The 27793-nt window shown below is 46.2% G+C and overlaps 1 protein-coding gene across 2 annotated transcripts in view; it reads left to right on the top strand.

Annotated features, from left to right (window-relative positions):
* Positions 1-27793, top strand: part of SLIT3 (slit guidance ligand 3) — a 620113-nt gene that overhangs the window by 433585 nt on the left and 158735 nt on the right. The window contains exons 6-7 of one of the 2 annotated variants that reach the window (XM_029218173.1): positions 2113-2184; positions 26718-26789. In XM_029218173.1, the coding sequence (XP_029074006.1) occupies positions 2113-2184; positions 26718-26789 (144 nt within the window). Of the gene's footprint in view, positions 1-2112; positions 2185-23917; positions 24031-26717; positions 26790-27793 lie in introns of those variants that run through there. The other variant, XM_029218174.1, reaches the window with a different exon arrangement.

Below are 27793 nucleotides of genomic sequence, written 5' to 3'. Positions count from 1 at the left end.
AAACTGCCCCAGACTTCCCAATTGGATGATTTAGGTACTTTTCTACTTAGGCGGATGGTACCACTTTTGCCGAATTCAGCATGTTCAATGAACAATTTCTTGGACCCAAAAGCCAGCTCCACTGCATTTCTGCTTGGTAAGGTTTGGCGGCCTTGGCGTGGAGCAAGGGTTGTTGATTCATTGGCACTTAAACGCTGATAAATCTAGAAGTTGGGCAGTGGTAGCAGGCTGCCTTAACAGAACCTTTGCGGGGAATCAGTGGCCCCAACGCTTACAGGAGCTCTACAGAAAGGCCACTCAGTAAACTCTCGTTAAGGGAAGAATTCAGGGTAGCAGGAACTACTCTGAGATCCCGTGTGATTTGGCGTCAGCGAGGACTTTGAACGCTAGATGTAGAATTTGTCAACCTACGGAGTGCTTCTGCTTCTTGAGATACCCATTTCCTGCTAATTCTATAATCCTAAACACCTAGTGTGTTGTATCGGGAACGTCTTTTGAGATGGTTCCATTCCGCATGAGACCGCGGCAGAGCCCGTCTGCCGTGATGCTCTCCATCGCTCTGATTCTACGTGTTTCATTCCTGCGTATTTATGCAATCCCGCATCTATATATTTTTTCAGTGATAATAGGATTTTAATTGTGATTCCACCTTCCTTCGGCAGAATATAAAATGCTCCAAGAGGGCTACCAGAGGCAGCTTTGATACGTCTTCTGCAGAGAGTTGTCTTGGAATAGATTAGCACAAGTTTCAAGTGAAAATTCCAGCGTCAGGAGAACCCTCCACTTGAGAGGGGCTGATTTTATCTGAGACAAAAGAAAGAAAAAGGAGCCTAGGAGGGAGTTTTTCAACACAGTCACACTTCTTTCTTTTTTGTTTCTTTTTCTTTTTTTTAATCGGAGTATAATCGCTTTACAATACTTTTTTCCAGTCACACTTTTCTCCTGGCCCCCAGCATAAATTATATTTTGTGTGTGTTCCGCACACAAAATATAAGACAGCCTGGTGATAATAACCATTTTCTATATAACATCTTTTTTTTTTAATTAAATTAAATTTTATATATATATATATATATAATAGATGATATTTAAGTTGGGGTGTGGTCATGGTAAATCTTCTGACTTACACGTCAGGCATTTGAGATAGTGGAATCTATTTGTTATCCTTCAACTAGAATAACCTCAGTCCCCAGCTGGAATATATATTAGTCAAGGCATCTTCTTAAAAGACATGATTTCCGTGCTCAGAAGATGGAAAGGGACATAAGAAGAAAAAGTCCTGAAATAGGTGCATTTAATTCTCCCCAATTTAAATTTAAGTGGTATATCTTTAAGGCAATAATGATAGTCCTTTTTTCCCGCATCCGGAACGCTTCCATCAATGAATTTCTTTAATGTTGATGATGCTTGGTGCGGTTTGAGGGAATCTGTATTTAGTCAGAAAATACTTCAATAGAATGACCTACCAGATGGGCCCCATAACAAAGCACAGAGGCATCAAACCACCACAGACATTTGGTGCTTAGAATAATAAAAAGACTATAAAATTAGATTAGTTGAGTCTAATTTGGAATTGGTATATTCCCCATGCACCCTCGCTGCTCTTGGGCAGATAAAGCCTTGAGATTTAGCACTGTGTCAGAGCAGAAGACCGCAACTTCCAGTAAAAGGGAGACAGGGAGAGGGAGAGAGGGAAAAAAAAGCATTCTGGGAGGTCACGGAGGGCAGAGCAGTGACCTCCAATGATTTACAGGCCTTTAGCTTAATGAAATTGTTTCAGTGACATGACGGTAAGAGCTCGTAATGGATTGGATGCCCTAATGTAATGAAATTACTCCCTTCTGCCTAAAAAAAAAAAATGCGCAATTAATATTTACTGAGACCTGACAGCCTTTGGTGCGCTCGTCTGTGTAGTTCCCTCAGACAGTCAGAGAGGAGAGACAGCAGCGTGGCAGACAGGCTGGCTCTGCACGAGCTCCTGGCGGGGACGAGCAGAGCCGGCGAGGGTGGAGGGACAGGCGCTCTGGGGACCAGGGACACCCGGTCCAGACTGCCCAGCTCCTCGGCACGGCCCCCACTCAGCCTTCATGCTCTTCCCTTGCTTTTCCACAGGCAACTAGACAACAACCGCATCACCTGCATTGAAGATGGAGCCTTCCGAGCGCTGCGTGATTTAGAGATCCTGTGAGTTGATTTTGCGATCGCTGCCTGTGTGCGTGTGCGTGCGTGTGTGTGTGTCCGAGTGAGGAGGAGAGAGGGGGAGTGTGTGTGCCTGGGGGGTCCGTGTGGATGCATTTCTGTGTCTTCTGCTGCAGTGCTATTAAAATTGCGAACCGGGAGATCCCTCCGGCTCACCTTGGCCAAAGTGTTTGCAGGCAGCAAAGTGGGATTTCTCTCCTCCCACAAACTGGGGTTACTGCTAATTAAGTCTCAGTTGAGTCCTTTCTCCCCCGATGCTCCCGCGGTATTTGTTGCTGGGTGAAACAGATGGGCTGGCGTAGACCCCCAGCGCCTGCCAGAGCAATCAGGGAGCGTCTGAGTGTGGGCTTACTTATGGAGAGGCAGGTTACAGGTCTGGGAAATGAGAAAGGGGTAGCACCAGGGGGTCGGCTGGAATTACCCAGAATCAGAAAGGGACTTTAACACGGGACCAGGGGGAATGCCAAACAGCCTGGTAAAGTCCAGTCATTGCTGTTACACTTGAGATCACATCTCAGGATTAAATCCAAACTTTAAGCAGTAACCTTAAAGTGACAAGGACTGGGGGGGGGGGGAGATGAGAGGAGGTGCACCCCTCCCCAGAAGACCACCCTGCATACCTTGTCTAGGAAAAATGTGTAGCCGCCCTTCTGTGTTCTGGATTTTCAGATGGGTCCAGCTAAGGACACCTGATTTCCAAGGGGGAAAGTCGGCTAGGAGGCATCCTGGGGTCAAACTCAAATTGAATTGTGTGAGAAAACATTTTGATTGTCCTCCCGCATGCCCCAACTACACTTCCAGCTGTCCCTGATTTGGGGAAACCTGGAGAGGAAGGCAATACAGCCTAGCAGAACTTGCTTCGGGAGACGTGCGGTTCGGTCCTGACTCAGCCCCTCGATTAGCTGTGTGACCTTGGGCAAGTCCCTTCTGTGCTTGGACCCTCAGCTTCTCATTTGAAAAATGAAGGGGACGGTTGCTTTATCTTGGGGGTGACTTCCCCTTTCCAAGTTCTGTAACTGCTTGCTTCTAAAAATAACTCTGATGCTACAGTTCTAGCCAGAATGATAAGCATAGGATGTGTTGAGCATCCCCCTGAAAATTAAATAAATAAATAAATAATAAATAAATTACGTAGTCACCAGGTTACATATCTCTGACTTCCAGAAGAATGAATAAATGTCAAACAAATGAAAGAACAAGTACATTAACATGTCCCTTTGTCCATAAGGGAAGGAAGGTCCTCCTTCCACCATCCTTTTCACCTGGCCCTGCAGACAGTAGCAATGGGTTGGAGACATCCTCTTCACGTTGTGTGAGGGGAAGGTAATTCCAAGAGGAATCACGGGAAATCAAAGAGGATGCTGATGCTGCAAGCTGCTGGAAATTGGATGAAAACCGAGAATTCCCGGTACAGAAAAGGCAGGACCCACAGCCAGAGAGGTGGGGTTGTCATTCCTAAGATTGATGGTCTCTCCTCACCCAAACTCTGACCCCGGAACCGGCACCAAATGTGTGTCTGCTAGGGAGAGGATGCCAGCCCAAATTTAGTAACCCAGGACTCCTCTTAGCAAGAGGCTGGAGCTGAGAAGGGTAGGCTCGATTTTCCCTGCCTGCAAAAAAAGCCTCTGTAGAGAGGGCTACTAGGAGCATATCACCTTCTTCTTGAGAAGGATGAGAAAATTCCCTGGGAAGAGACCAGGAAATGGAAGTCACCAGCTGCCACAAAACAGCTGTGACCACCTGACAGCCCACATGTTAGTTCTCTCAACTTAGAGTGGTGTCATCTTGCCTCACCAGGAAGGCTGTCTTCGGGGAGAGAGAAGGGCTGTACAGTCAGACACGCCTGGGTGTGGAATCCCGAATGCGGTGGCACTTTGGCCAAGCTACTCCACCTCTCTGAGTCTGTTTCTTTAACTTTAAGAGGAGATGCCCTATATACTACATAGGAGGGGATCTCTAAATGATGTCCTCTCCACCTCCCTAACTTTCTCCCCACCATGCCCTCATCTCCATCAGACTCCTGTCCAGGACAGAATTGGATTGCCCCTCTCTACTCTGATATTTGCTATCAAAATATATATTTATATTTTATGCAGATACACCAGGTCTCTCAAACTTGAAGCTTAAAAACCCAGGATGGAAAAAAAAAAGTTCTCTTTCCCCATCGTTATAAAGACCCCCCAGGATCTGATTAGTTTATCTTCTCAATTCCAAACAAAGCTAGATCAATAGCTTTTTTTTTTTTTTTTTTTTTTTTTTAGCGGTACATGGGCCTCTCACTGCTGTGGCCTGTCCCGTTGCGGAGCACAGACTCCGGACGCGCAGGCTCAGCGGCCATGGCTCACGGGCCCAGCCGCTCCACAGCACGTGGGATCTTCCCGGACCGGGGCACGAACCCGTGTCCCCTGCATCGGCAGGCGGACTCTCAACCACTGCGCCACCAGGGAAGCCCAACAGCTTTGTTTTAAAGACACCCTCATTTGGCTTCACATGGCTAAGCACTTAAAATTAGTCATAATCAAGTATTCCATGGGTTTTTAATTTCCAGCAGAGGCACACAGCTTTGGAACCATCCGTCTTCATGGTGAGCCATTCTGAAATTGGCTGGAGCTGACATCTCCATTTAAAGAACCTCCCCGCCCTAACCCCAGACCTTCCAAATCTCATCTACGCATTGACATTGTATAATACTTCTCTGTAATCACAACTTAGACACCATAAAGAAACTTGACAATGAAATAATAAATAGGAACTAAGTGAGGGCATCATACATTAACTTAATAAATTCTTCAGAGAGAGAGACAGAGACAGGGGGCAGGAGGGAATTCAAAACACTCTGTCCGCACAAAGGTCATCTCTAAGTATCTCAAGCTTTTAAAGTCTGCAAGCCAAGAAGACAAAATATAGTATTTCGGGTGTGTTTTCTCTCTGACACTAGGCAGCATGAAGTGCAAAATAAGGAAAGACTCCTGATTACCTCATGGAAAGCTCTCTCAAAATTAACTTAAGTTTAGGGACAAAAACTACTAGTGAAAATATTTCACATGGGATCACCCTGTTATTCCATCCTTTCTGTGGATGGAAATGCTATAAAACCTCTTTCTATCCAGTCTGAGGTTGGTTGCACTGAACCTAGAGGGTGAGTCTGGGCGGGAACCCCTAGCAGTAGGAACTGTGCAACATTGGGAAAGACTGTGAAATCTGCCCACCTCAACCTCATTTTTGACTCATGCCCAATGGCAGATGTCCAGCACAGAGTATGGTAGACAAAGGAAGAGAGCCACCACCCTCCCCTTTTCAGGTAGCCAGAAAAGGGAGTGAGAAGGAAAGCATAGTACGGGCGAAGCAAGTGATAATAGTGGCGTTTGTTGTGCAGTTACTAGTACCCAGCACCAAAAGCAGTACTTTTACATCGTTATCTCTTTGCATGCTGACAACCCCTCCGTGAAACTGTTAGTGTCACCCTCCTTTTACAGAGAGATACCCATTTCAGAGAAGCCAAGTAACTGCTTAACTAGCCAGCCGCAGAACCTGTGTAATTAACCCTTCTACCAAGCTGCCTTTCTGATCTGTGTTGCTAAGGCTCTCGTGGTGTTGGCTGCCCTGAAGCATGGCCAACGTGTGCCGCAGGGTGGTGTGAACTGGCCCCAAGAGCTGGTCTAGGCAAGCTATCAGTGACTCGTGGTCCTGCCGAGGAGAATGCCAGAGCCTCCCGCAGCTTGTAAAATTGTCATTCCCTTTACCCAGGGATGGCTCCCCACAAAGTTGAAGGTAAATCAGACTCACAGGGGAAAGAAAATCATCCTGCTTTTTCACTGACTTACATTCTAGTCCCAACGATGACTTATTCTCACTTCTGGACATCACCGGTTGATTTTTGGTACTCCACGGTGCTCCGTTCTCTAGACCTCCCTAAAATACAGCCGCAACTTTCTGTATGGAGCTTAAGGTTCTTAACTGAGGGACCTTGCTTTCTGTGAGTCAGACGCCCTTCTGTTACACAAATCATGGACCATTCATTTCTGCTTGATCTGTACACTTGGCGGTTCGCGTACTAGGTTTTCTCTGAGTAAGGCGTGTTTAAGCCACGGTCGAATATGCCAAGACTGCGTTTCCCTGGCTGGTCAGGAATCATTTGTGGAGGGACTCTGAGCCCTGGGTTTCTAGCCCCCGTCAGCTAGGTAGAGGACAGCCAGGCGTGTCACCAGTTTTACCAGGCTCCTCTCTCCCCGACATGCCATCTTGGGTCGGAAAAATGTTCAATGGGGAAAAAATTAAGAGTATGGACAAATGAAACAAAAATGAGACAACCTAGTTAATAAATTATTTAATTTTGTTTCAACAGTATTGCAGGAGAAGGGAAGAGATTCTCAGACATTGTCTCCTGACTACTTGTAGCAAATCAGAAGTTCAGTAGATATGCTACCAAAAATGCCAGGCTAAAGATGTCAGGAACACATCCTGAAAGCGCTTTCCGTGAGTGGTCTGCCCTTGATAAATCACTAGTACTGGCCAAATTTCACGTAGATGTGACAGGTCTGCAGATAACCCGCGAATGCTGTTTTGAAAGCCTCACTCCCATTTATGTCACTTACCAATTTTGGAAGTTCAGTGACATCATCATAGGCTGGTTCTGGAAGGACCTTAGCTGTCTCCAGGATGACCTCTTATTGTTGAGATAAGGCACAGAGAGGTTGAGAGCAGGGTCGGGACTAGAGTGGGGCCCGCCTCCTAACATTCTGTACCCAGGGCACCCCACTTCCCTCACCCAAGTCCTAGCCCTGGCTAGGAGACTAGACAAGGGCGACAGCAAGTTAGCGGTAGCAAAGGACTAGAACCTGGATCTCCGGACCCCTGATCCCATGTTCTTTGCCCACAGTGGGCACCTGCAGGCAGTTAGGCTGTTTAGAAGAAATCCCCTGGTAAGACTGGGGATCCTAAGCACAGTTGTCCTTTCAAACCTCATCATTAAATGTTTTATATTATTTAGCAGGTTGGGGGAGGACAAACTTTAGTCCATGACAGAATCAAAGAAAGATTCTGCTTTCAGCTCCCTCGAAACCAGAGGTTGCAAACTAGATCACAGACTACATTGTGGCCACAGATGAGGGTTTTTTTAATCCCGTGGAGTGATTTTTACCTTTTTTTTTTTTTTTGCGGTACGCAGGCCTCTCACTGTGTGGCCTCTCCCGTTGCGGAGCACAGGCTCCGGACGCGCAGGCTCAGCGGCCATGGCTCACGGGCCCAGCCGCTCCACGGCATGTGGGATCTTCCCAGACCTGGGCACGAACCCATGTGCCCTGCATCGGCAGGCGGACTCTCAACCACTGCGCCACCAGGGAAACCCTACCATTTTAAATTAGCATTTCATATTGCAAATTGATGCTATTTTTTGTAAAAGTCCAGAATTCCAGCTTTGGTTTTTGGTGAACCAGAAACATTGGCAACCCTGAGCTGCATTCCTGCATTGCAACAGTCAGCTGTGACTGAAAAGCACATACCCTCCGTAGATGGGGTATGTAGACTCCACTTTCCCACTGACCTTCCCCCATTTCAGTTACCTGCCAACCCACGCAGCCCCTGCTTTAATCCAGCCAAGAAGCAAGGATGCACTGTGTGCCACCATAGTGCCAGATACCAGGGACAGTAAAGCTTTAAATGAGCAGGTCCTCTGGCAGATCAAACTCTAAAGGCGAGAGCTTACCAGAATTGTTGAATAGACAAGCACAGACAGAGCTAAGTAATGGGGAGTCGAAGACTCCCAGACTGGACAGGGGTACCTCAGAAGCCATCAGGTGCCCATGAGACATGATGTCTCATGTCTCATCTTCTGGGAAGTTCTTCTCAGGAGTTGAGCTTGCCTCCAAATTCCCTTTGACTCTAAAAGAATTGTAATTGGGTTTATTCACATGATGAGAAGCAAGAGACAAATACCTCCCACCCTGTTTCTTGCTCCCTAGACCCCAGCATCAGCCTGGGTAATGAGCTCCCTTTCAGTCCACGTTTAGAGAAGAGAGAGTTGAGTTAAAACGGTGATGTGAATTAACCAGACTTGTAGCATAGTTCTACTTGAACCACCTCTAGGCAAGTATGACGTGGCCTGACCCTGAGCCCTACTTGTAGATACAGAAAATGAATGTAAAAGAAAGTCCTTTTTTGATACAAGAAGGCAGTGAAAAGAAATTGACACCAGTCCTGATACCCAGATCAGGGTGTGCTCACTCTCCTAGCACAGGGTGGTTGTCCCAGCTGCAGGGTGCTGGATACTGGGTGTTGGGACATTTATAGACATGGTTGGTCCAGTTCAGAAAACCCAGCGCTTAATGCAAGTAGTGGCGTGTCCTCCACTTCAAATGACCTTCCTCTGGATATGGAACCAGATGCTCTGATTAACAAATAATAATAATGTGTTGATATATAATGCAATGATATCATACCAATTATTAGTATAGTTATTATAAATATTATAATTATTGTTATAGCCTCCATGTTTTAGCATCTTCTATCTTCCAGGCCCTGTGATAAGATATCAGAATGCAGCATTTTACATAACCCCGTTCTACACCCTTACGAGGTAGATTCTGGTAATTTCCTCATTTTACCAGTGAGGAAACTGAGGCTTGGAGAAGTTGAATAACTTGCCCAGGGTTACACGGATAAGGACAAGAAGGGGATTGCTCTTCAGTATCAAATCCCCTGCACTTAACTGCTCTGCTACCAAAAAAAATTAAAATTAAAAAGTACATCCTAGGGGCTTCCCTGGTGGCGCAGTGGTTGAGAGTCCGCCTGCCGATGCAAGGGACACGGGTTCGTGCCCCGGTCCGGGAAGATCCCACATGCCGCGGAGTGCCTGGGCCCGTGAGCCATGGCCTCTGAGCCTGCGCGTCCGGAGCTTGTGCTCCGCAACGGGAGAGGCCACAACAGTGAGAGGCCCGCGAACCGCAAGAAAAAAAATAAATAAAAGTACATCCTAGAGAAACAATTATATGCATTAGTGAGATTATTCACTGTAGTAAATGCCCAGAATAATTCAGGAAACACAGACTTTCTTTTTGAAAAGTTGCCCCCTAGGGTGCTCAGATCTAAACCTATGACTTCAGCTTAATCAGCATCACATCCCGTTCCACGACACTGCCCCAGACATGGCAGGAGGCAAAGGCTGAGCTGCTGGAGTTACAGTCCTCCCTTAGCACTGGTTGCCAAACCAGCTCCACCAAACTGAATGGTTTGGGGTTCATTTCCTTGAAAAAGAGAAACATTCTTACCAATTCTTAGGCTAGTTTTGGGGTTTAAAGGAGATACCTCAGTCGTATGTCTAACAGATGCCGCATCAGGACGCTCATAAAAATCAAAGTCAGAGAATACTCCTATACTGTTCACTGCCTTGCAGAAACCTGGCACATAGTAGGTGGTCAGTTAAAGTTCATGGAACCAAATTGAGTTGAAATTACCAGTCGGCTCTCTGCATCCTCTGGTGCCGTATCCAGCGGATCCCAGATCCCCGCGGATCAGTCCGCTATTGGTTAAATCCGGGATGCGGCACCCGTGGATGCAGAGGGTCGGTTGTAATTAATTGAATTTGAAGCTTACCCCACCCCAGTCTCTAGATTCTCTGTTTTGACGTGACCCTGAACAGAACTAAGGTTGTGGTTGTCCCAGAATTATTTTAGATGTTGAACAATGTAGTATTTTACTGAAACATTTCTCACATGACCTTTGGTTTTTTTATCCCTTTAGCTAAGTGGTGATTTTTTTTCTTTTTCTTTTTAATAATGAACAAAATTATAGCCACAGTGAAATTTGGTGTTTTCTAACAGAGACAAGATTCATTTTCATTTATTTACAAAATTTTCACCTGGGTTTCTCTGGGAGATGCAAACATTTTATTTGTTTCAACAGCCTTCCGAATCAGGGTGTTTAATCCTGACGTAGCTTTGAATATAGAACTGTCATTGCTTAATGAAAGTCTTAAAATATCTCCAGAATATAATTTTTTGGGTACTGTGCTGCAAATTGTGATTTGTTGAGGCAATTAGGATTAAATTTGTACTTTGTGGAAAACATAGTTAACTTCCATTCAACCCTCAAAGTACTAGGAAGAGAACTGGGTTTCCCATAAATGCACACCCCTCCTTCATAGTCACCCAGACTGGGAGCTGGATCATAGTCAAGCTCTTAAAATGACAAACTTGATTTTGAGAACATCAGCTTAAGGAAAAAGTGAACATTTCTTTGAAATGTAAAATAATCTTTTCCATTTAATTAAGCAGCCCTTGGGTTTCCCTGGTGGCGCAGTGGTTGAGAGTCCGCCTGCCGATGCAGGGGACGCGGGTTCGTGCCCCGGTCCGGGAAGATCCCACGTGCCGCGGAGCGGCTGGGCCCGTGAGCCATGGCCGCTGAGCGTCCGGAGCCTGTGCTCCGCAACGGGAGAGGCCACAACAGTGAGAGGCCCGCGTACCGCAAAAAAAAAAAAGTAGCCCTTTAATAGTTCAAGAAACTAGAATCTGGGGGGTTCTGGTGGTTTCCATTTTATTTCATTTTCCTGTTCACTAAAGGCTAGTTTAGTTTCTGAATTGAAAATGTATTGCTCTTCATTCCTGAATTGAGAGGATATGGTGAAGATCATTGAATCGTTCCTCACCAACAGAGAGTCTTGAATCAGTAAGACTCCCGCTGTCAGCATCTCCTATGAGCAGTACTTAGGTGGAATCAGGTAACAGTCTTGCTGTCCCCAAGGGCTGTAGACTACAGCCACTAGGTCTCTGGGCTGAAATTCTGGCCTGACAAACTAGGTTTGGGGGCAGCCTTTAGGTTTGCTTTGTCCCACCTAAAACAAAATGGGAAAATACCTTTGCATCTTTGAAAAAAATATCCTAGAGGGTTTTCTCTCAGGAGCATGTGGCTGGTGAGGAAATGCCTCAGAGCTGCCAAACGCATTCAGGGGTCAGTTCACTCCCGAAACAGAGCTTCTATGCTGATTTGAAAAGGCGCTCCTGTGCCGATGGTCAGACACTACCCTTTCTCCATGCCCCAGCTGCCAACAGTGGCTTTGGTGACCAGTGTTTGAGCACCTTTTGTACCTTGCCCCTTATCAGCTCTTGAATGCCCTTCAAACCTGCCTATGACTGATGCTGCCACTTCCATCCAGGGTGTGGAATATTGGATGGCGTGGCTTACCTATGGCCAAGAGTCCATTACTCTACAGAACTGGGTCCTGAAAGCCAAGATCCTAGGAAATTGATCCCTCCTGTCACTTGGCTTTATGGAGGGGAGGAGAGCATGGAGAAGACAGAGAGACACAGAGCTGGGGAGAATCAGAGCATCGTTTTTACCTTTCCCTGAGCTTTCACTTCCTATCTTTGAAGGCTCACACGAGTAAGGGATGTTGAGGAGGAGGGATGAAGGGAATAATGGTTCTATTTCTCCAAGGCCATCTTTGGACTCACTGTAGAAAAGCTGTAGAGAGCCCATTCTCTTTTGAGGACCCCGGCTATCAGCTCTGTTTTATCGATTGATTTCTTTCTGTTTTTTAATTTTTTGGTCTTTCCAATGTTTAAAAATATTAGAATTCATTCCCAACACTTAACTCCTGGGTAATTTTATAGAAAAGTATATGATTTCAACTTCCCTTGAATATTTAGAAGCTGTGGCAGCCCTGGGTTGACATGTGGCTATGACACTCCGGAGCAGCATTGTGCACTAAAGCAGCCGTCCCCAACCTATTTGGCACCAGGGACCGGTTTCGTGGAAGACAATTTTTCCACGCAAGGGAATAGGGGGTGGGCAGGGGATGGTTCAGGCCGTAATGTGAGCGATGGGGAGCAATGGGGAGCAGCAGATGAGGCCTGTCTGTCACCACTCACCTCCTGCTGTGCGGCCCGGTTTCTAACAGGCTGAGGCCGGGTACCGTTCCGCGGCCTGGGGGTCGGGAACCCCTGCACTAAAGGACTCTCTGTGATGAAGGAAACGTTTCATATCTGAGCTGTCCAGTATGATAGCCACTAGCCACATGTGACTCTAGAGCACGTGAAAGGTGGCTAGTGCAACTAAGAAACTAAATGTTTAGCTTTGTTTAATTTTACTCGATATGAATTTAAATTGCCACACGTAGCTTGTGGCTGCCTGATCGGATAGTGCAGGTTTAGAGCTGAGGGGCAAGGACCGCATTTGGACAGGGCATGCCCTCTGCAAATCTCCATAGCTGCCACCAGGCCAGCTCTCCTGCCTGCCCCGCTCCAAACCCCTGGAGCCATTTCACATCCACTAATAAGCACAGTGTTTAAACGGTATATTTTCTGAAGCTAGGTACTTTGAAATACCTGCCACTCCCCTCACCTCCCCCCCGCCACTCTGCCCTTTCTCTCTCTTAATTTAAACATCTGGATCTTATACCCCCAAAAGACCTATTTTCACTGAAGCCCAGGAGTAGGCTTATTAAAACCGTCTCCCATCAAAGCAAAACTCTCTCTGAGTGAATGAGTTTCTGGATCCCAATTATTCACTTCTCTCAGCTCTGCAAATGACTTCCACAAAGTCAACTAGGGAGGAAAATCACTCCCATTGTCTAGACCCATCGCTTCTCCATACATAAGGGGAAGATGTGGCAGGCAGTTAGGGAAACAAGCCCATTAACCCCGCAGAAGCTGAGCCTGATGTCTGCATAAAGAGAGAAAGAAAAAGCCGACCCCGTGCAACTATTTTCAGATGCTTCACAGCGGGGGCTGGTTGCAGCTTTCAGAGTTTGGTCAGATGTCCTGTCTTTATGCAGACCTGGATAGATCTGGGCATCCACAATCCCTTCCACCACCTTCTGGAAAACTACTCCCATTTCCAGAAATGCCATTTTAGAGCCAACATCAGCCCAAGTGAAATTGGAGAGTGGAACTGCAGGCTCCGGGAGAAGACCCTGGAGGTCAACTGGTCCCACCACTTCATCTGAAGAGAAAGAAACTCCCCAGAAAGGTTAAGTGACTTGCCCACAGCTGTAGGAAAATTTCACGGAAGAACCAGGCCAGAAAATGGGTCTGTTGACTGTTACCTAATGCTGTATATTGCCATCTAAGCTTTCCCTATATTAGCAGGCAGGAAACAAAAATTAGTGGAGCCAGCCTCTATGTCCTATCCATCTCACCATCCCTTAATCTCCAGCGTTTTACCAGAGGGAACATTTTACCTTCAACACGGGGAACACACCCTCCCTTTCTAGAGCCTTCCAGTCCTGCAGCCACTGCTTGGGGGATACCGGTACCCCAGTCAGAGGGCAGTCTGGGAAGAGATCAAATTCTGCATCATTGATCCCAGCTAGCAGGGGTGACCCAAGGCCCTATGAGTGAGCACCAAGGACCCCCGTCTTTGAGCCTTAAATAGCCCGAAGTGTAAACTCTACCCAGTTCCCTGAGAGAGTCCTTCCCTTACAAACATCAGCAGGTAAAAACAAGTTCCCTCTGACATCTCAGCCCAAGAGCAGAGCCTCCTTCCGGCACGCTGTATAGTTTTTTCTGCTGACAGCTCTGAAGTGGCTAAGTTCCAAACCGTCCACGAGAAACGACTTACATGTTTATAGCCACAGAGCTGATGGGTAGCAAACAGGAACCAGACAAGAGTGCACAGACCTGGTGGAACACAGTTCTACCCTATACACAGACACTTCTTCAGGGCCCTTTGTCCCCGAGTAATGATGGCTGGGGGGGAAGCATTGAATATCAATTTTCAACCGTTTAAAGGTAGTCGGTTTGAATAGTAGGTTCCTGGGGCGTGCCTTAGCCAGAGCCTGCCCTTCAGGAGATGCGGTATGGGAAGAAGGCTTTAACCAACACAGCACCACAATGCCATTAAAATACTTTGATGATTTATTTATTTATATAGCCCACGTGTGCTATATAGATGTTAAATATCTGTATTTGATTCAGATTGTTAAAGTAATCCGTTTGGTTCAGAGACTGAAAACTGGCTTCTGCAAGCCAAATCCAGCCCCTGGGTACGTTTCCTTTGTGACTTTAGCTCCTTCAGGCGATTTAATGACCAATATGGAGGAACAAGGAGATTTCACGTAAAAATTCTAGATGTCTGGCTTTCTCTTTAACAAAAGGAGAAAACTGGCGGCACTGCACCCATATTCCAGCGTAGCAGCAGACCTTTGAAACGAGAAGCGATGGTCCCGAGTAGTAGAGTTGTGTTTACGCACAGTTCCGTTCCTCAGCTATCAAGCCTCGCTCCTGTAGGCAATTGACTTTGTACTCCCAGATCAGCCCAGAAGGCGGTTTAGAGTGGAAATTTACTTTTTATCGAAAGATGCCAAAAGCGTGACCCTTCGCATTTGGAAACTCACCCATTCCTTCAGTAAATATTTATTGAGTCATCCTTTGTGCCAAACACAGAGCTAGGTCCTGCCTACACAGCGGGGGATAAAACAGACGTGCTGTCTTCCGCCTCTTAGTGTACACGTTCGTGGGTATTTAAGAACTTTCCCCTTCTTCCTCTCTTCCTGGCTCAAAGGCAGCTGAGGTGGCACTGTCTGTTTCTCTCCCTCTCAATTACAAACTCATCTATCCAGTCATGTAAGTTGGAGGTCATTCTTTCACCCCCAGCAGACATCTTGCACACTGGAAAGTGCCTGGTTTCTAAATAATATAGTAGACAAGATTGATTGTCCAGGCTCCCAGTTTACAGATGATGGAATAGAATTAGGAGACTGAGGCCATCTCATTCATGTTGTCGTTTAAGGTACATTTTACAATTCAGTTGGTCATTGGGAGGCAGTTGAATCATGCCGCCTCACCACTAGGCAGTATCTGTGATGATCTCAGTAAACGAGTAAGGCGTTCTTCAGAATCCAGGAACCAAAAACACTGGAGCATCACGAATACTTACACCGCAAGCATCTGACTGAGCAATGGTGGGATTTGAAGATTCATCTTTCTCTTTTGCCCTTCCACTTTTTACATTTATTTTGCAGGCATCTTTTTTTTTTTTTTTTTTTTTTTTAACACTGAGGCTCCGCTGGGTGGATGGAGATGAGTTTCTGCCTGTCATAATATGAACGTATAATGAAGGCAGGACCAAAGACAAGCCCTTTTGTTAAGGAATCCATATCATCAGAGGCCCCAATTGGCAGCTGATTGTGTTTATTTATTTCTGTAGGTTTTACACGACACCTGGAGACCATTTAAAATGTTACTTGGCGGTGAGAGCTCTGTGTTTAAAAATAACGCTCACCCAGTGCCAAATCACTTTAGAGTCGGGTACAAATATTGAGACAAAAACCCCAGCTGTTATTGCTTTGGCTGCTAATTTGAGGTGTCAAATGAGAGCCCGACTGCTATACGTCAGTGAATAAGGCCCCTTGTGAGGTCATTATGTTTTCTAACAGTTGAGAGTAATGGGCTGATCCGTGCAGCATCAGTTGTTTTCATTATATGCCCACACAATGGTTATGAGCTTTAATTTAAACGGTCCTCAGGGAGATGAGGGAAATCGGTATTAGGCAGCACCCATGATAGTCCAGGAGAGGAGGTACCGTAAGGGAGATGGCTTCCCACCCTCCTCTCTCTTCTCTCTCCCTCCATGTTTCATTCCTCCTGCCCCATCTGCCCTCAGAGACTCATTGTCTGCTCCAAACAGGCAAAAGATGAGCTTTTCTCAAGGGGCAGATCTGGACTCTTGGTTCTTCATGGTGTTCTGAAAAATCCCAATCGGCCAATCCAACAGTCAGGGCGGCTTTTGGCAACACTTAGACTCATCGGCCAAGCCTGGACCTTGGAAGGCGTTGAGCCACGATTGCCCTCTCTTCTCTGTAGCCTCTACTACCGTCCTCCTGTCCGTGCTGAGCTTTCTCTGTTCCTGGGACCAGAGGAGGGTCGGGTGATGCTGTTGCTTTGAGCAGCCTTGACAGCGAGGCAAACACCTGTGTCCCTGACACATCGAAGCCAGGCCGGTCTGAGTCTGCCACTAACACGTATGATTCACCTCCACCTCTGGACGGCAGGGAAGTTGGACGGCCGATGTCTGCCGAAGGCAGTCCTGTAAGAGGCAGCTTTGTGTAATGATAAAAAATATAGGATCTGGTGTGACACTTTCCTGGATTTGAATATTGGCTCCACAACTCTACTGTTATGTGATCGGGGCAGAGTTCATTGATCTTTCCAGGGTCCAAAGTGGAAATGACAAGAGTGTCTCAGGATTGTTGGAAGAATTAAATGAGATAATGCATGCAATTAGCAAAAACATGATCAATACCATCAGCATTGTTGTTGTTATTATCATGGGCATCTTTATTGGAAGTTCTTGGCAAGCTCACCTCAAAGTAGTATCCTTTACTAGTCCACCTCATTGGAGGAAAGCAGAGAGCTCATGGGAGAACCTATAACATCAGTTTAGGTTTCTCGAAGGACACGTTATCGTACATTATTCTTCCTGATTTCTGGAATTTCCCAGAGCTTCCAGCCAAATCAGAACAGTGCATAGCTGGGTGAGAAAGTCACGTTCAGCTTTGATAGGAGGAAACAGTCAGGGAACTTCATCCAAAAATGACTGAGTCAGTGCAGTTGGGGAGAGACCCTGGGCTGGGAGAGAGGCTTGGGGATGCCTCTCTCGACCTCGGTAGGCCCAGTGGCATTCAGTGTGTGCTCTCCCAGGGCCAATTCCACAGAGGTGCCACCTACACACAGCCTAATGGGCCGAGCTAGCCAACAGCTTTCACATTCCCAGGATCCAGGAGCATGTGGAAGGGCCTGGTCATCAGCAGTAGGTACCATGGTTGATTCCTGGTACCATGATGGCTGTCAGTCAGCACCCACCAAGCAAGACCAGGACAAGCCAGGCCTGCTTTGACACAGCAAGAGGGAGAGGCAGAAGTGAGCCCTGCCAGACCCTCCCTTTGAGGTCTACATACTACCAGAACCCCTCTGTACTTTCATGCCCACATGGCAGCCATTTAGGTATTTCCCACAGGGTCCAGCCACAGTGTTTGCACTCATCTGCTCTTTAGGAAATGATTCTGCCTACTTTGGTTGTGCCTGGCCCTGTGAATTCAATGTAGGCCTTGTGGCAGGTAGTTACATCTCCTACGTTTAGAGTGCTGGCCACTGGGCTCCCACATTTGTAAGTACAAGTCAGGGAATCAATCCCTAGACTCACTTTAAAAAGACACCCTGTTGCCATGGCCATGGCTGCTGATGACCCACCAAGAGTCTCCTTCCTGGTGACCCTTAAAGAGGGAACCACCTTATTTATCTAGACTTAAGAAGAATTCAACCTGCCTTGAGACAGGAGATGAATGGGCCAAGCTACCAAGACGGTCTATCTGACCCAAGGAGTCTGGATCCCCACCTGTGCGGAGGGGAAGAAGAGGGGTTCCAAGAGCACCCCCGGGAAGCTTGGCACTCTGGGAGACTGCAGTGGCACTTACTGTGGATGCCTGGTTTTGCAATTATGTGATGCATGCTCACAGATAATATTGCTGCATTAGAGCCAATTACATAGTGTTATGGACACACAACACGCAGATTACACCCAGAGCCAGGAAAGCACAGCTTGACAAAGCAATGGCCTAATCGGAGGAGACGGAGGGAAATGTCAGCCTTATTAAGGTTGCCAGTGTGGCGTGGCTGCAGCTGGACTTAGCTCCTCCAGATCAAAGATGGTTATCTTGAGTGATGCAAGGGAGAGCCACACTTTAGCCCTCAGCAGAGATCATTGGGGAGCCAGGGGCAGAAATCAAGTCGGACCTCTCGAAGAGTGATCACAGCCACCTCCATTGAGGACTGCGTACTACTTAAGAACTTGGGCCTCTCCCTAAACAGGAAGAGACCCAACTCCCTTGTGCTCTCCACACAAGAGGCCTTCGGTCTCAGGGGCAGCCACGTGCTGCCCTCCACATTCAGGTCAAGGCTCTGTCCTTAGCCTTTTCCCTAGTTCACTGGTTCTCCAACTTGAGCTTGCATAAGAATCGTCTCATTCATTGAAACACACAAAGCTGGGCCTACACCAGAGGTGCTGATTCAGTAGGTTGCCCTGATGCATATACTGAAAATATGCATCTTTAACAAGTCCACAGGTGATGTTGCAGATCTGGGGACCACACCTGGAGAACCACTGTCCAAGTTCATTCCCTGCCCATCCCAAGGTGGGTTCTCCTGCCCCATCTCTTGAACAGGACCTTCTGCTAGGCTCTCATTCCATCACAGCATTACAGGTTCCAGGAGCAGTGGGACCCAGCTTCCCAGGTGGGAGCATGGGATGGGAATAAGAAGTGTGGATTCTAGGGTGAGATTGCCTGGTTTTAAATCACAGCCCTACCACTTGCCATTGGGGCTTTCCTGCCGATGTTTTACAGTCTTTAAGTTTTGAAAGTCGTTGACCTAATCCCCTCTCCTTACCAAGCAGTTATGTGACTCGCCCAGCATATCACAGCTAATCATTGGCAAAGACAGGACCGGAACTGCCCAGTTCTAGAGCAGCCAGTGGGCAGCAAACATGGTTTATAAAAAGCCAGTTAGTAAATATTTTAGGCTTTCAGGCCATATGGTCTCTGTTGCAACTACTCAGCTGCTGTAATGTGAAAGCAGCCATAGACAGTACATAAACAAATGGGTAAAACTGTATTTACAAAAACAGGCTGCATTGGATGGGCTTTAGCCTTTAGGCAGTAGTTTGCCAACCCCTGGAACAGACCGGTATGTGTACCACTGCTTCATACATACATTGTGACTAGGAGCCCTTGTCTTGCCTGGATGCCCCAGTATTTAGCTAAGGAGCACAGGGAAACACAAACTTTGTCCAGGTACCAGTGTTCAATTACATGCACTATAGGAGCAATAGTAAGTCCACTAATCCCCTAGTGCCCTGGAAAAAAGGTTTAATGCCCCCTTTCTAGTGCTCACAAGCAAGAGAGAGTGGGATCCACTGGTAGAAGTAGCATGGTCCACACAGATGATTTGAATATGGAAAACAGTCCCTTTTCATTAGACATTAATGCTCCAATTATGACAAAACAGAAGAGAGACTAGACAGAATACAGGTTAGTCTCAATAGAAATATAGTATATATAATGCGGTAAGTAAGGGCTTCATAAGAGAGAAATGGGAGGTAGATGGACTGTCTTTTAAATGCCACGGGGTATCCTTCTCAAACTCTTGTAAAAAATTGCATAGGGGCTTCCCTGGTAGGGCAGTGGTTGAGAGTCCGCCTGCCGATGCAGGGGATACGGGTTTGTGCCCCAGTCCGGGATGATCCCACATGCCGCAGAGCAGCTGGGCCCGTGAGCCATGGCCGCTGAGACTGCGCGTCCGGAGCCTGTGCTCCGCAACGGGAGAGGCCACAACAGTGAGAGGCCCGCGTACCGCAAAAAAAAAAAAAAAAAAAAAAAAAATTGCAGAGGAAGGAACACTCCCAAACTCATTCTACAAGACCACCATCATCACCCTGATACCAAAAGCAGATAAAGATACTACAAAAAAAGAAAATTACAGACCAGTATCACTAATGAATATAGACGCAAAAATCCTCAACAAAATACAAGTAAACAGAATCCAACAACACATTAAAAGGATCATACACCATGATTAAGTGGGATTTGTCACAGGGATGCAAGGATTCTTCAATATATGCAAATCAATCAATGTGATATACCACATTAACAAATTGAAGAAGAAAAAAACATATGATCATCTCAATAGATGTAGAAAAAGCTTTTGACAAAATTCAACACCCATTTATGACAAAAACTCTCCAGGAGGTGGGCATTGAGGGAACCTACCTCAACATAATAAAGGCCATATACGACAAACCCACAGCAAACATCATTCTCAATGGTGAAAAACTGAAAGCATTTCCTCTAAGATCAGGAATAAGACAAGGATGTCCACTCTCGCCACTATTATTCAACATAGTTTTGGAAGTCCTAGCCACAGCAATCAGAGAAGAAAAAGAAATAAAAGGAATCTAAATTGGAAAAGAAGAAGTAAAACTGTCACTGTTTGCAGATGACATGATACTATACATAGAGAATCCTAAAGATGCCACCAGAAAACTACTAGAGCTAATCAATGAATTTGGTAAAGCTGCAGGATATAAAACTAATGCACAGAAATCTCTTGCATTCCTATACACTAACAACAATTAAGGGAACAATCCCATTCACTGTTGCAACAAAAAGAATAAAATACCTAGGAATAAACCTACCTAAGGAGGCAAAAGACCTGTATGCAGAAAACTATAAGACACTGATGAAAGGAATCAAAGACGATACAAACAGACGGAGAGATATACCGTGTTCTTGGATTGGGATAATCAATATTGTGAAAATGACTGTACTACCCAAAACAATCTACAAATTCAGGGCAACCACTATCAAATTACCAATGGCATTTTTCATAGAACTAGAACAAAAAATCTTAATATTTGTATGGAGACACAAAAGACCCCGAATAGCCAAAGCAATCTTGAGAAAGAAAAAAGGAGCTGGAGAAATCAGACTCCCTAACTTCAGACTACACTACAGAGCTACAGTAATCAAGACAATATGGTACTGGCACAAAAACAGGAATACAGATCAATGGAACAGGATAGAAAGCCCAGAGATAAACCCACACACCTATGGTCAACTAATCTATGACAAAGGAGGCAAGGATATATAATGGAGGAAAGACAGTCTCTTCAATAAGTGGTGCTGGGGAAACTTGACAGCTACATGTAAAAGAATGAAATTAGAACACTTCCTACCACCATACAAAAATAAACTCAAAATGGATTAAAGACCTAAATGTAAGACTGGACACTATAAAACTCTTAGAGGAAAACATAGGAAGAACACTCTTTGACATAAATCACAGCAAGATCTTTTTTGACTGACCTCCTAGAGTAGTGAAAATAAAAATAAACAGATGGAACCTAATGAAACTTAAAAGCTTTTGCACAGCAAAGGAAACTATAAACAAGGGGAAAAGACACCCCTCAGAATGGGAGAAAATATTTGCAAACGAATCAATGGACAAAGGACTAATCTCCAAAGTATATAAACAGCTCATGCAGCTCAATATTAAAAAAACAAACAACCCAATCCAAAAATGGGCAGAAGACCTAAATAGACACCTCTCCAAAGAAGACATACAGATGGCCAAGACGCACATGAAAAGCTGCTCAACATCACTAATTAGAGAAATGCAAATCAAAACTACAATGAGGTGTCACCTCACACCGGTTAGAATGGCCATCATCAAAAAATCTACAAACAATAAATGCTGGAGAGGGTGTGGAGAAAAGGGAACCCTCTTGCACTGTTGGTGGGAATGTAAGTTGATACAGCCACTATGGAGAACAGTATGGAGGTTCCTTAAAAAACTAAAAACAGAACTGCCATATGACCCAGCAATCCCACTGTTGGGCATATACCCAGAGAAAACCATAATTCAAAAAGAGTCATGTACCACAATGTTCACTGCAGCACTATTTACAATAGCCAGGACATGGAAGCAACCTAAATGTCCATCGACGGACAAAGGGATAAAGAAAATGTGATACATATACGCAACGGAATACTACTCAGCCATAGAAAGGAGTGAAATTGGGTCATTTGCAGAGACGGGGTCGGACCTAGAGCCTGTCATACGGAGTGAAGTAAGTCAGAAAGCGAAAAACAAATATCATATATTAACGCATATATGTGGAATCTAGAAAAATGGTACAGATGAACCAGTTTGCAAGGCAGAAATAGAGACACAGATTTAGAGAACGAATATATGGACACCAAGGGGGGAAAGCGAGGGGTTGGGGGTGGGATGAATTGGGAGATTAGGGTTGACGTATATTCACTAATATGTATAAAATAGATAACTAATAAGAACCTGCTGTACAGCACAGGGAACTCCACTTCACTTTGCTGTACAGTAGAAACTAACACAACATGGTAAAAGAACTATACCCCAATTTAAAAAATAACTAACTAACTAAATAAATAAATCCGATGGGGGGAAATTGCATTATTTCTAGTTCATACTGAAATGCCCATTCAGTAGCTTGTCATGGTACAAATAGGGGAGGCCAGGACAGTCTTGAAGTTTCATAGAATTAATGTGACCCTGAACTTGAGCTTGAAAGCTGACGGAAAATGCTGAATTAAGAGCACTTATTTGGAGAAGTAAGTGGGGCCCCAGAAGTAACTGGGGCGACTCGGGGTAGAGCATATCTTCTCAATAGGAACAGGGCAGTGAGATTAAAGCTAGATTCTAGAACTAGCAAAACTCTTCCAGGAAATGGAAGTAATAAATAAGGTGAGGTTGATGAGGTCACCATAGGTTAGGCTTGGGCAGTCATCTAATGGGGGTGGAGGTGGGTCATTGTTAGACCAAACCATTTATTTTTTTCTGTTGATTAACTTTCAAGAAAGTTTCTAGAACAAGAGGCAATGGGAGGCTTGCTCAGTTATTTCCGGCTTTGGGTCCCTGAGTGGAAATGACAGAGAATATCTTTGCTGGAGTAACAAACTTGCCCTGAAAACAGGAGGCAGTGATAAAGTTGGGAGAAACTGTGAAAAGAAAGAGTAGTGAGTCCTGAATCCTCTAGGAGCTCGTTGCTACCCTGGGTAGGTCTCTTATGTCTTATAGCCTCAAATTGCTCATCTGCAAGATGGGGATAATAATTTCAACCTCAGAGTGCTTCAGGTACCAAATAAGATGAATGTGAAAGTATACTGTAAACCATAAAGGACCAAACAAACACAAACTACAGTAATAATAGCTAATAATTACCGATCACTGCCTATGAGCCAGGCAGTGTGCTAACAAGTGTGCTTTCCGTGCCCCGTTTCAAGGGCGTGATGGTCAGCTGGATAATGTCGCCCCAAAGATGTTCATGTCCTCATCCCAGGAACTTATGAATCATACCTTATGTGGCAAAAGGAACTTGGCATATATGACTAAGAATCCTGAGATGGGGAGGTTATCCTGGATTATCCAGTCAGGCTCTAAGTGTCATCACACAGGTCCTCTTAAGAGGGAGGCAGGACATCAGAGTGAACAGTAGGAGATGTGACAACAGAAGCAAGAGGTCAGAGTGATACAAGGAAGGGGCCATGAGCCAGGGAATATGGTGGCCTCTACAAGCCGCAAAAGACAAGGAAATGAATTCTCCTCTTGAGGCCTCCAGAAGAAACACAGTCCCGTGAACCCATTTGAGACTTCTGACCTCCAGACTGTATGAGGATAAGTTTACGTTGCTTTAAACCACAGAAGGTGTGGTAATCTGTTACAGCAGCCTTAGACAACTAAGGCAGGTGTCATTTCTGGAGTCAGGCTTGTGTGGATTTAAGTCCTGGGACCACCACTTGCTTCATCCATGACATGGAGGTGATAGAAAGGTGCCTGCCTCATCGGGTGGTTATAGAAATGAGATGACAAGTAGGACCCTCAGCCCAGTGCCTGCCTGGCATAAAATAAGCTCGCGGTTAATGTTGGCAATTATTAGTACCATCTCGTTTAATCACCAGGAAAGCTCTGTGAGATCAATGCTGCTATCTGCCCCGTGTTACAGAGGAGGAAGCTTAATAAGATTATGAAAACTTACTCGTGGTTGCACGGGCTGTAAGTGGCAGAGGCAGAATCTAAACCAGGTCGTTGCCTTTGAGGCCATGCTCACCCACTCTGCTCTTCTGTTCTGCATCAGGGTTATGACAGTGACATCTCCATCAAATGCCCGCTGCTTAGGCTGGGACACAAGAACCAGAGAGAGCAGAGTGCTCCCTGCATGGGCAAAAGCCACCAAGACTGGAAATCGAATAAATCTGTGTTTATTAGGGAAAAAGAAACTGTAGCTGCCATGGAGATCAGCATCTAAGAGGTTAGCAACCCTCTGACGTCCCTGGGCCGGGCAGCCCCACACAGCAAATCATGAAGGTCTGAATACTGTGTTTAGTCACTTGGGTTCGGGAATAATTGCTATTATCGTAAATGTTTTATAGCCCTCATTACGGCTCACATTTAAATATCCGTGTAGTCATACATTAATAAGTCATCGCTGCCGGACGACTGCCGGATGCAGTTACAATCCAAGCCCGGCATATAACTGCACTGTATATTCAGCTAAACTAGGGCTGGCTGTGAACTCAGCCTGATGTTGAGTTGCTGGGTATGTTTGGAAGGAAGCCTCTTTTCTGCAAAGGCTTCTTGCTCTTTGCTTTTGAGATAAGGGGGACACTCAGATTTTTGTCTGGTAGTGAGTCAACGACCCTAACTAGGTATCCCCCAGGTGTGGAGCCTAGAACTCTGGGATGGATAGAAGCAGAAATAAAGGCATTGTTTCTGCCCTGGAGGCATTCTTAATCCGCTGGAGAGGGGGTGGGATGGCGAACATAGCCCTCGCTCCTCGGAAACTCCCTACCAAGGCAGGAGAGCCCGGATCGATGGGAAGGACAGATTCTTCCGCCCTGTCTGATGACGTGCTCTGAACACTTCCTGGGTGGATGGAGATAGGATGGATTCACACACACACACACACGCACACACACACACACACACACACACTTATAGAAAAGATAAGCCGCGTGAAACAAAATAGCTATGTAGGTTCAACTTCATAAAATGTCAAGTGTCTGAATTGGTGCATTAGTAAAGTTTCAGAGTGGGCAGAAGCAGGCAGTGTAAATCTGGTTCATTCCTCTTTATCATACTCTATGCCTAAAATAATGCCAGACACAAGGTAGGTGCAGAAGAAAAATGGGGGGGAGGGAGGAAAAAGTATTAGGTTCTGTGCCTCTGTGTAAATAGATTTCCTCCTGGCCTTTTTGGCCAAAGGCCTTGAGGCATAGCCTGGGGTGAGGGGTATGTGGTCCCTGGAATCCTCCTGCGACTAGTGTCCCCAGGGGAGAAAGCATCTGTGCAGGGCCCCTTGGGTGGGGTGGGGTGTGTTTGGGGGCCACTGTGTGCCAGACAAACCTCTGTTTATATTCCCTTGGGGGTTGGGGTTGTGTGAGGGGAACAGGAATGACCAGGACAGGACTAGATTCTCTCCACCAACATCAGTTAAACGGTAGCCTCAATGACTGAGCACATACTGTCTGCTAAGCCTTTTACCAGCCTGTGAGGTAGGTACCATTGCCTGCCTCCTTCTGCCGATGAAGAAGCTGTGGTTAAGAGATGTTGATCATTGGCCCGAGACCACACAACTAGGATATATAAGACTCAATCTGAACCATGTATGGACCAGGCCTTGGGACTGTAGTAATGCATAAGATAGAAAATGTTAGAGGGCGTTTTAAGAGCAAGATAATGTGTTTACCGAGAGCCAGGGGCAAAAGAAGTCTGTTTTAACCAGTGAAGGCTTCCAAAGAAAGACTCCTTCCTGGGCCAGTGGGACCCCGTGGGAGGGTAAGAGGAGGGGGTGGGTGATAAGAGGGTATCTGATGTGGCCTTGGGGGAGCACAGGAGCAAGTGGCCATCACGAAGGAGTGTACCATGGGCTGTATCCAACTCCTGCTCTTTGGGATGCAAAGTGAGGCAGGTGTGGGTCAGAGAGCTGAGAACTAGGTCCAGTCTTGCCGCGAACGGTTGCCTCTGTCTGCATAGCCACTGAAATAACCGACCTAGACAGGCCCTTCGGCTACGTAACATTTCCACCTCTGCACATGGTTTCCTTGGCTGCCATGCTTTCCCTGGGCTCCCGTAATAGGTCCTTCTAGAAGGGTAAGCCCAGGGCCGTACTTACCTACAGCCTGATTTCATTCTGGTCCATTTATGGGGCTCACATCCGTCTCTTCCCTTTACCCTGTACAAAGATACCAGTCAGTGTCAATGCTGCACTGGAGGAGCCCCCATCCATGGTCATCGGGAGGCACAAGCAAGTAGAGACTGAATCCCTGTGCTCACAGAGCTCACAGACTCACTTCAGACAAGATGTGCTTAAAGAGCCAGAAGATGGCTGGAAAATACTCATAAAATAACCTATCCACATAGCATCCTGCATGAGGCAGTATGTATAATGGGCAGAGCAAGGAGTTTGGAGCAAGCGAGTACTGGGTTCAAATCCCATGTCCACAGCTTAATAGCTGTGAGTCCTTGGAAAAGTAGGTTTACTTCTCCGAAGCTCAGCTGCCTCATCTATAACACAAGGATAAAGCCTCCCCTGTAGGGTTGTGTGCAACTAAGAAAGATGTTTTGTATCCGTTTCCTTCTCTCTAAAATGAGGACAAGAATATGTAACTGGCATTGTAGTTGTGGGAATCAGCGACGTTGTAACGAAGCACTAAGAACACAGTAGGATTTCAGGAGGCAAGCTTATTGCTCCAGGTAGGTAAGTGAGTACTGAGAGGGCAGCAGAGGAAAGGAGGGATCCACTTGTAAAAGGAATCAGGGATTCTCTTATCATCTGGAGACCCGTCCACTTGTCTCCGGCTGCTGCACCAACTGACCCATGGTTGTTGATCGATGGTCCCTCTTGCAGTCACATCCATCCCCTCCCCACCTTCCATAAGCATCCTGGTACCTGCCGCACGGCTGCCCTGTTGACCTGTTTCTCCTCTCTCTCCACAGCACTCTCAATAACAACAACATTAGCCGCATCCTGGTCACCAGCTTCAACCACATGCCGAAGATTCGAACCTTGTGAGTAAAGGTCCCCTGCTTCCTCCCCCACCTGCTCCCCGCCTTATGCAGCTTCAGAGCATCACCCTCAGCTGCTTGTAAAACCTCACCCTTGGTTCCTACATCCGCGCACCTCATCCCTCTGCTACTGACTAAGGGGTGTTGGTGAGCGAGGGCAGACTTGGGAGAGGGTCACGGAGCCATCCATGGTTCTGAACCACCATCCTGCTTCAGGCCAACTCAATTCTCTTCACCCCGGGAATCTTCCTGGACTGGGGAAATCTTCTTTGTGTTTTCCACCTGGATGGAAAAGCTTATTAGTGTTACATCGTCACAGAACTTTCAGAACAGGGATGTGATGATTCATCATTTGTTTAGTTCATGTCCTGTACCACTGGCAGTTCTATCCTACTGCCAAAGGCTACAGTTGTTTCCCACTCTGGGAACGGTAGAGGAGGGGGAGTCTTAGCTACCCCTTCACCCCAGCCTCCCACCCGCCACACACCACACTTTCCTGCTCCCTGGATTATATTCTGGTGTCAGAATGCAGTAGCTCCATTCTTTATCTTTAATGTGTTGGGTGGGCTCAAGCCTTCCAGAATGTGCACTCAGGAAGCAAATCTCCCCATGGCGCCCCCATACCGAGAGCAGGTCTAGTGCCTTTGTTACCTGGGAAGTTCTCCTCTCTCAGCCAGAAATCCTTTTTCCGTTCCTCTGCAAATGTATTCTGCTGGCCTTTCCAAAGAGGTTCATACTTGATGTTTTTCTTGTGTTGGTGGAGCCTCAATGGAGTTTATATCACAGCAGTAGGGGAGAGTCAGCCCCCAAGAGTAAAGTGCCTGGCACATAGTAGACAATAAATGGTATTTATAGTTATATTATTATTATCATCATCATACTATTTATCCAGAAATCTGGATTAAAAATACCAAGCAACCAGCTTCCCTATGGCCCCTGAGCAACATTGCATCCAAGCACCAAGCAACCAGCTTCCCTATGGCCCCTGAGCAACATTGCATCCAAGC

The sequence above is a fragment of the Monodon monoceros genome, unplaced genomic scaffold (assembly GCF_005190385.1).
Source record: "Monodon monoceros isolate NGI ecotype Baffin Bay Population unplaced genomic scaffold, NGI_Narwhal_1 Super_Scaffold_12, whole genome shotgun sequence".
NCBI lineage: Eukaryota > Metazoa > Chordata > Mammalia > Artiodactyla > Monodontidae > Monodon > Monodon monoceros.
The sequence above is the reverse complement of the archived record's forward strand: the minus strand, read 5'-3'. Positions and strand labels throughout refer to the sequence as shown.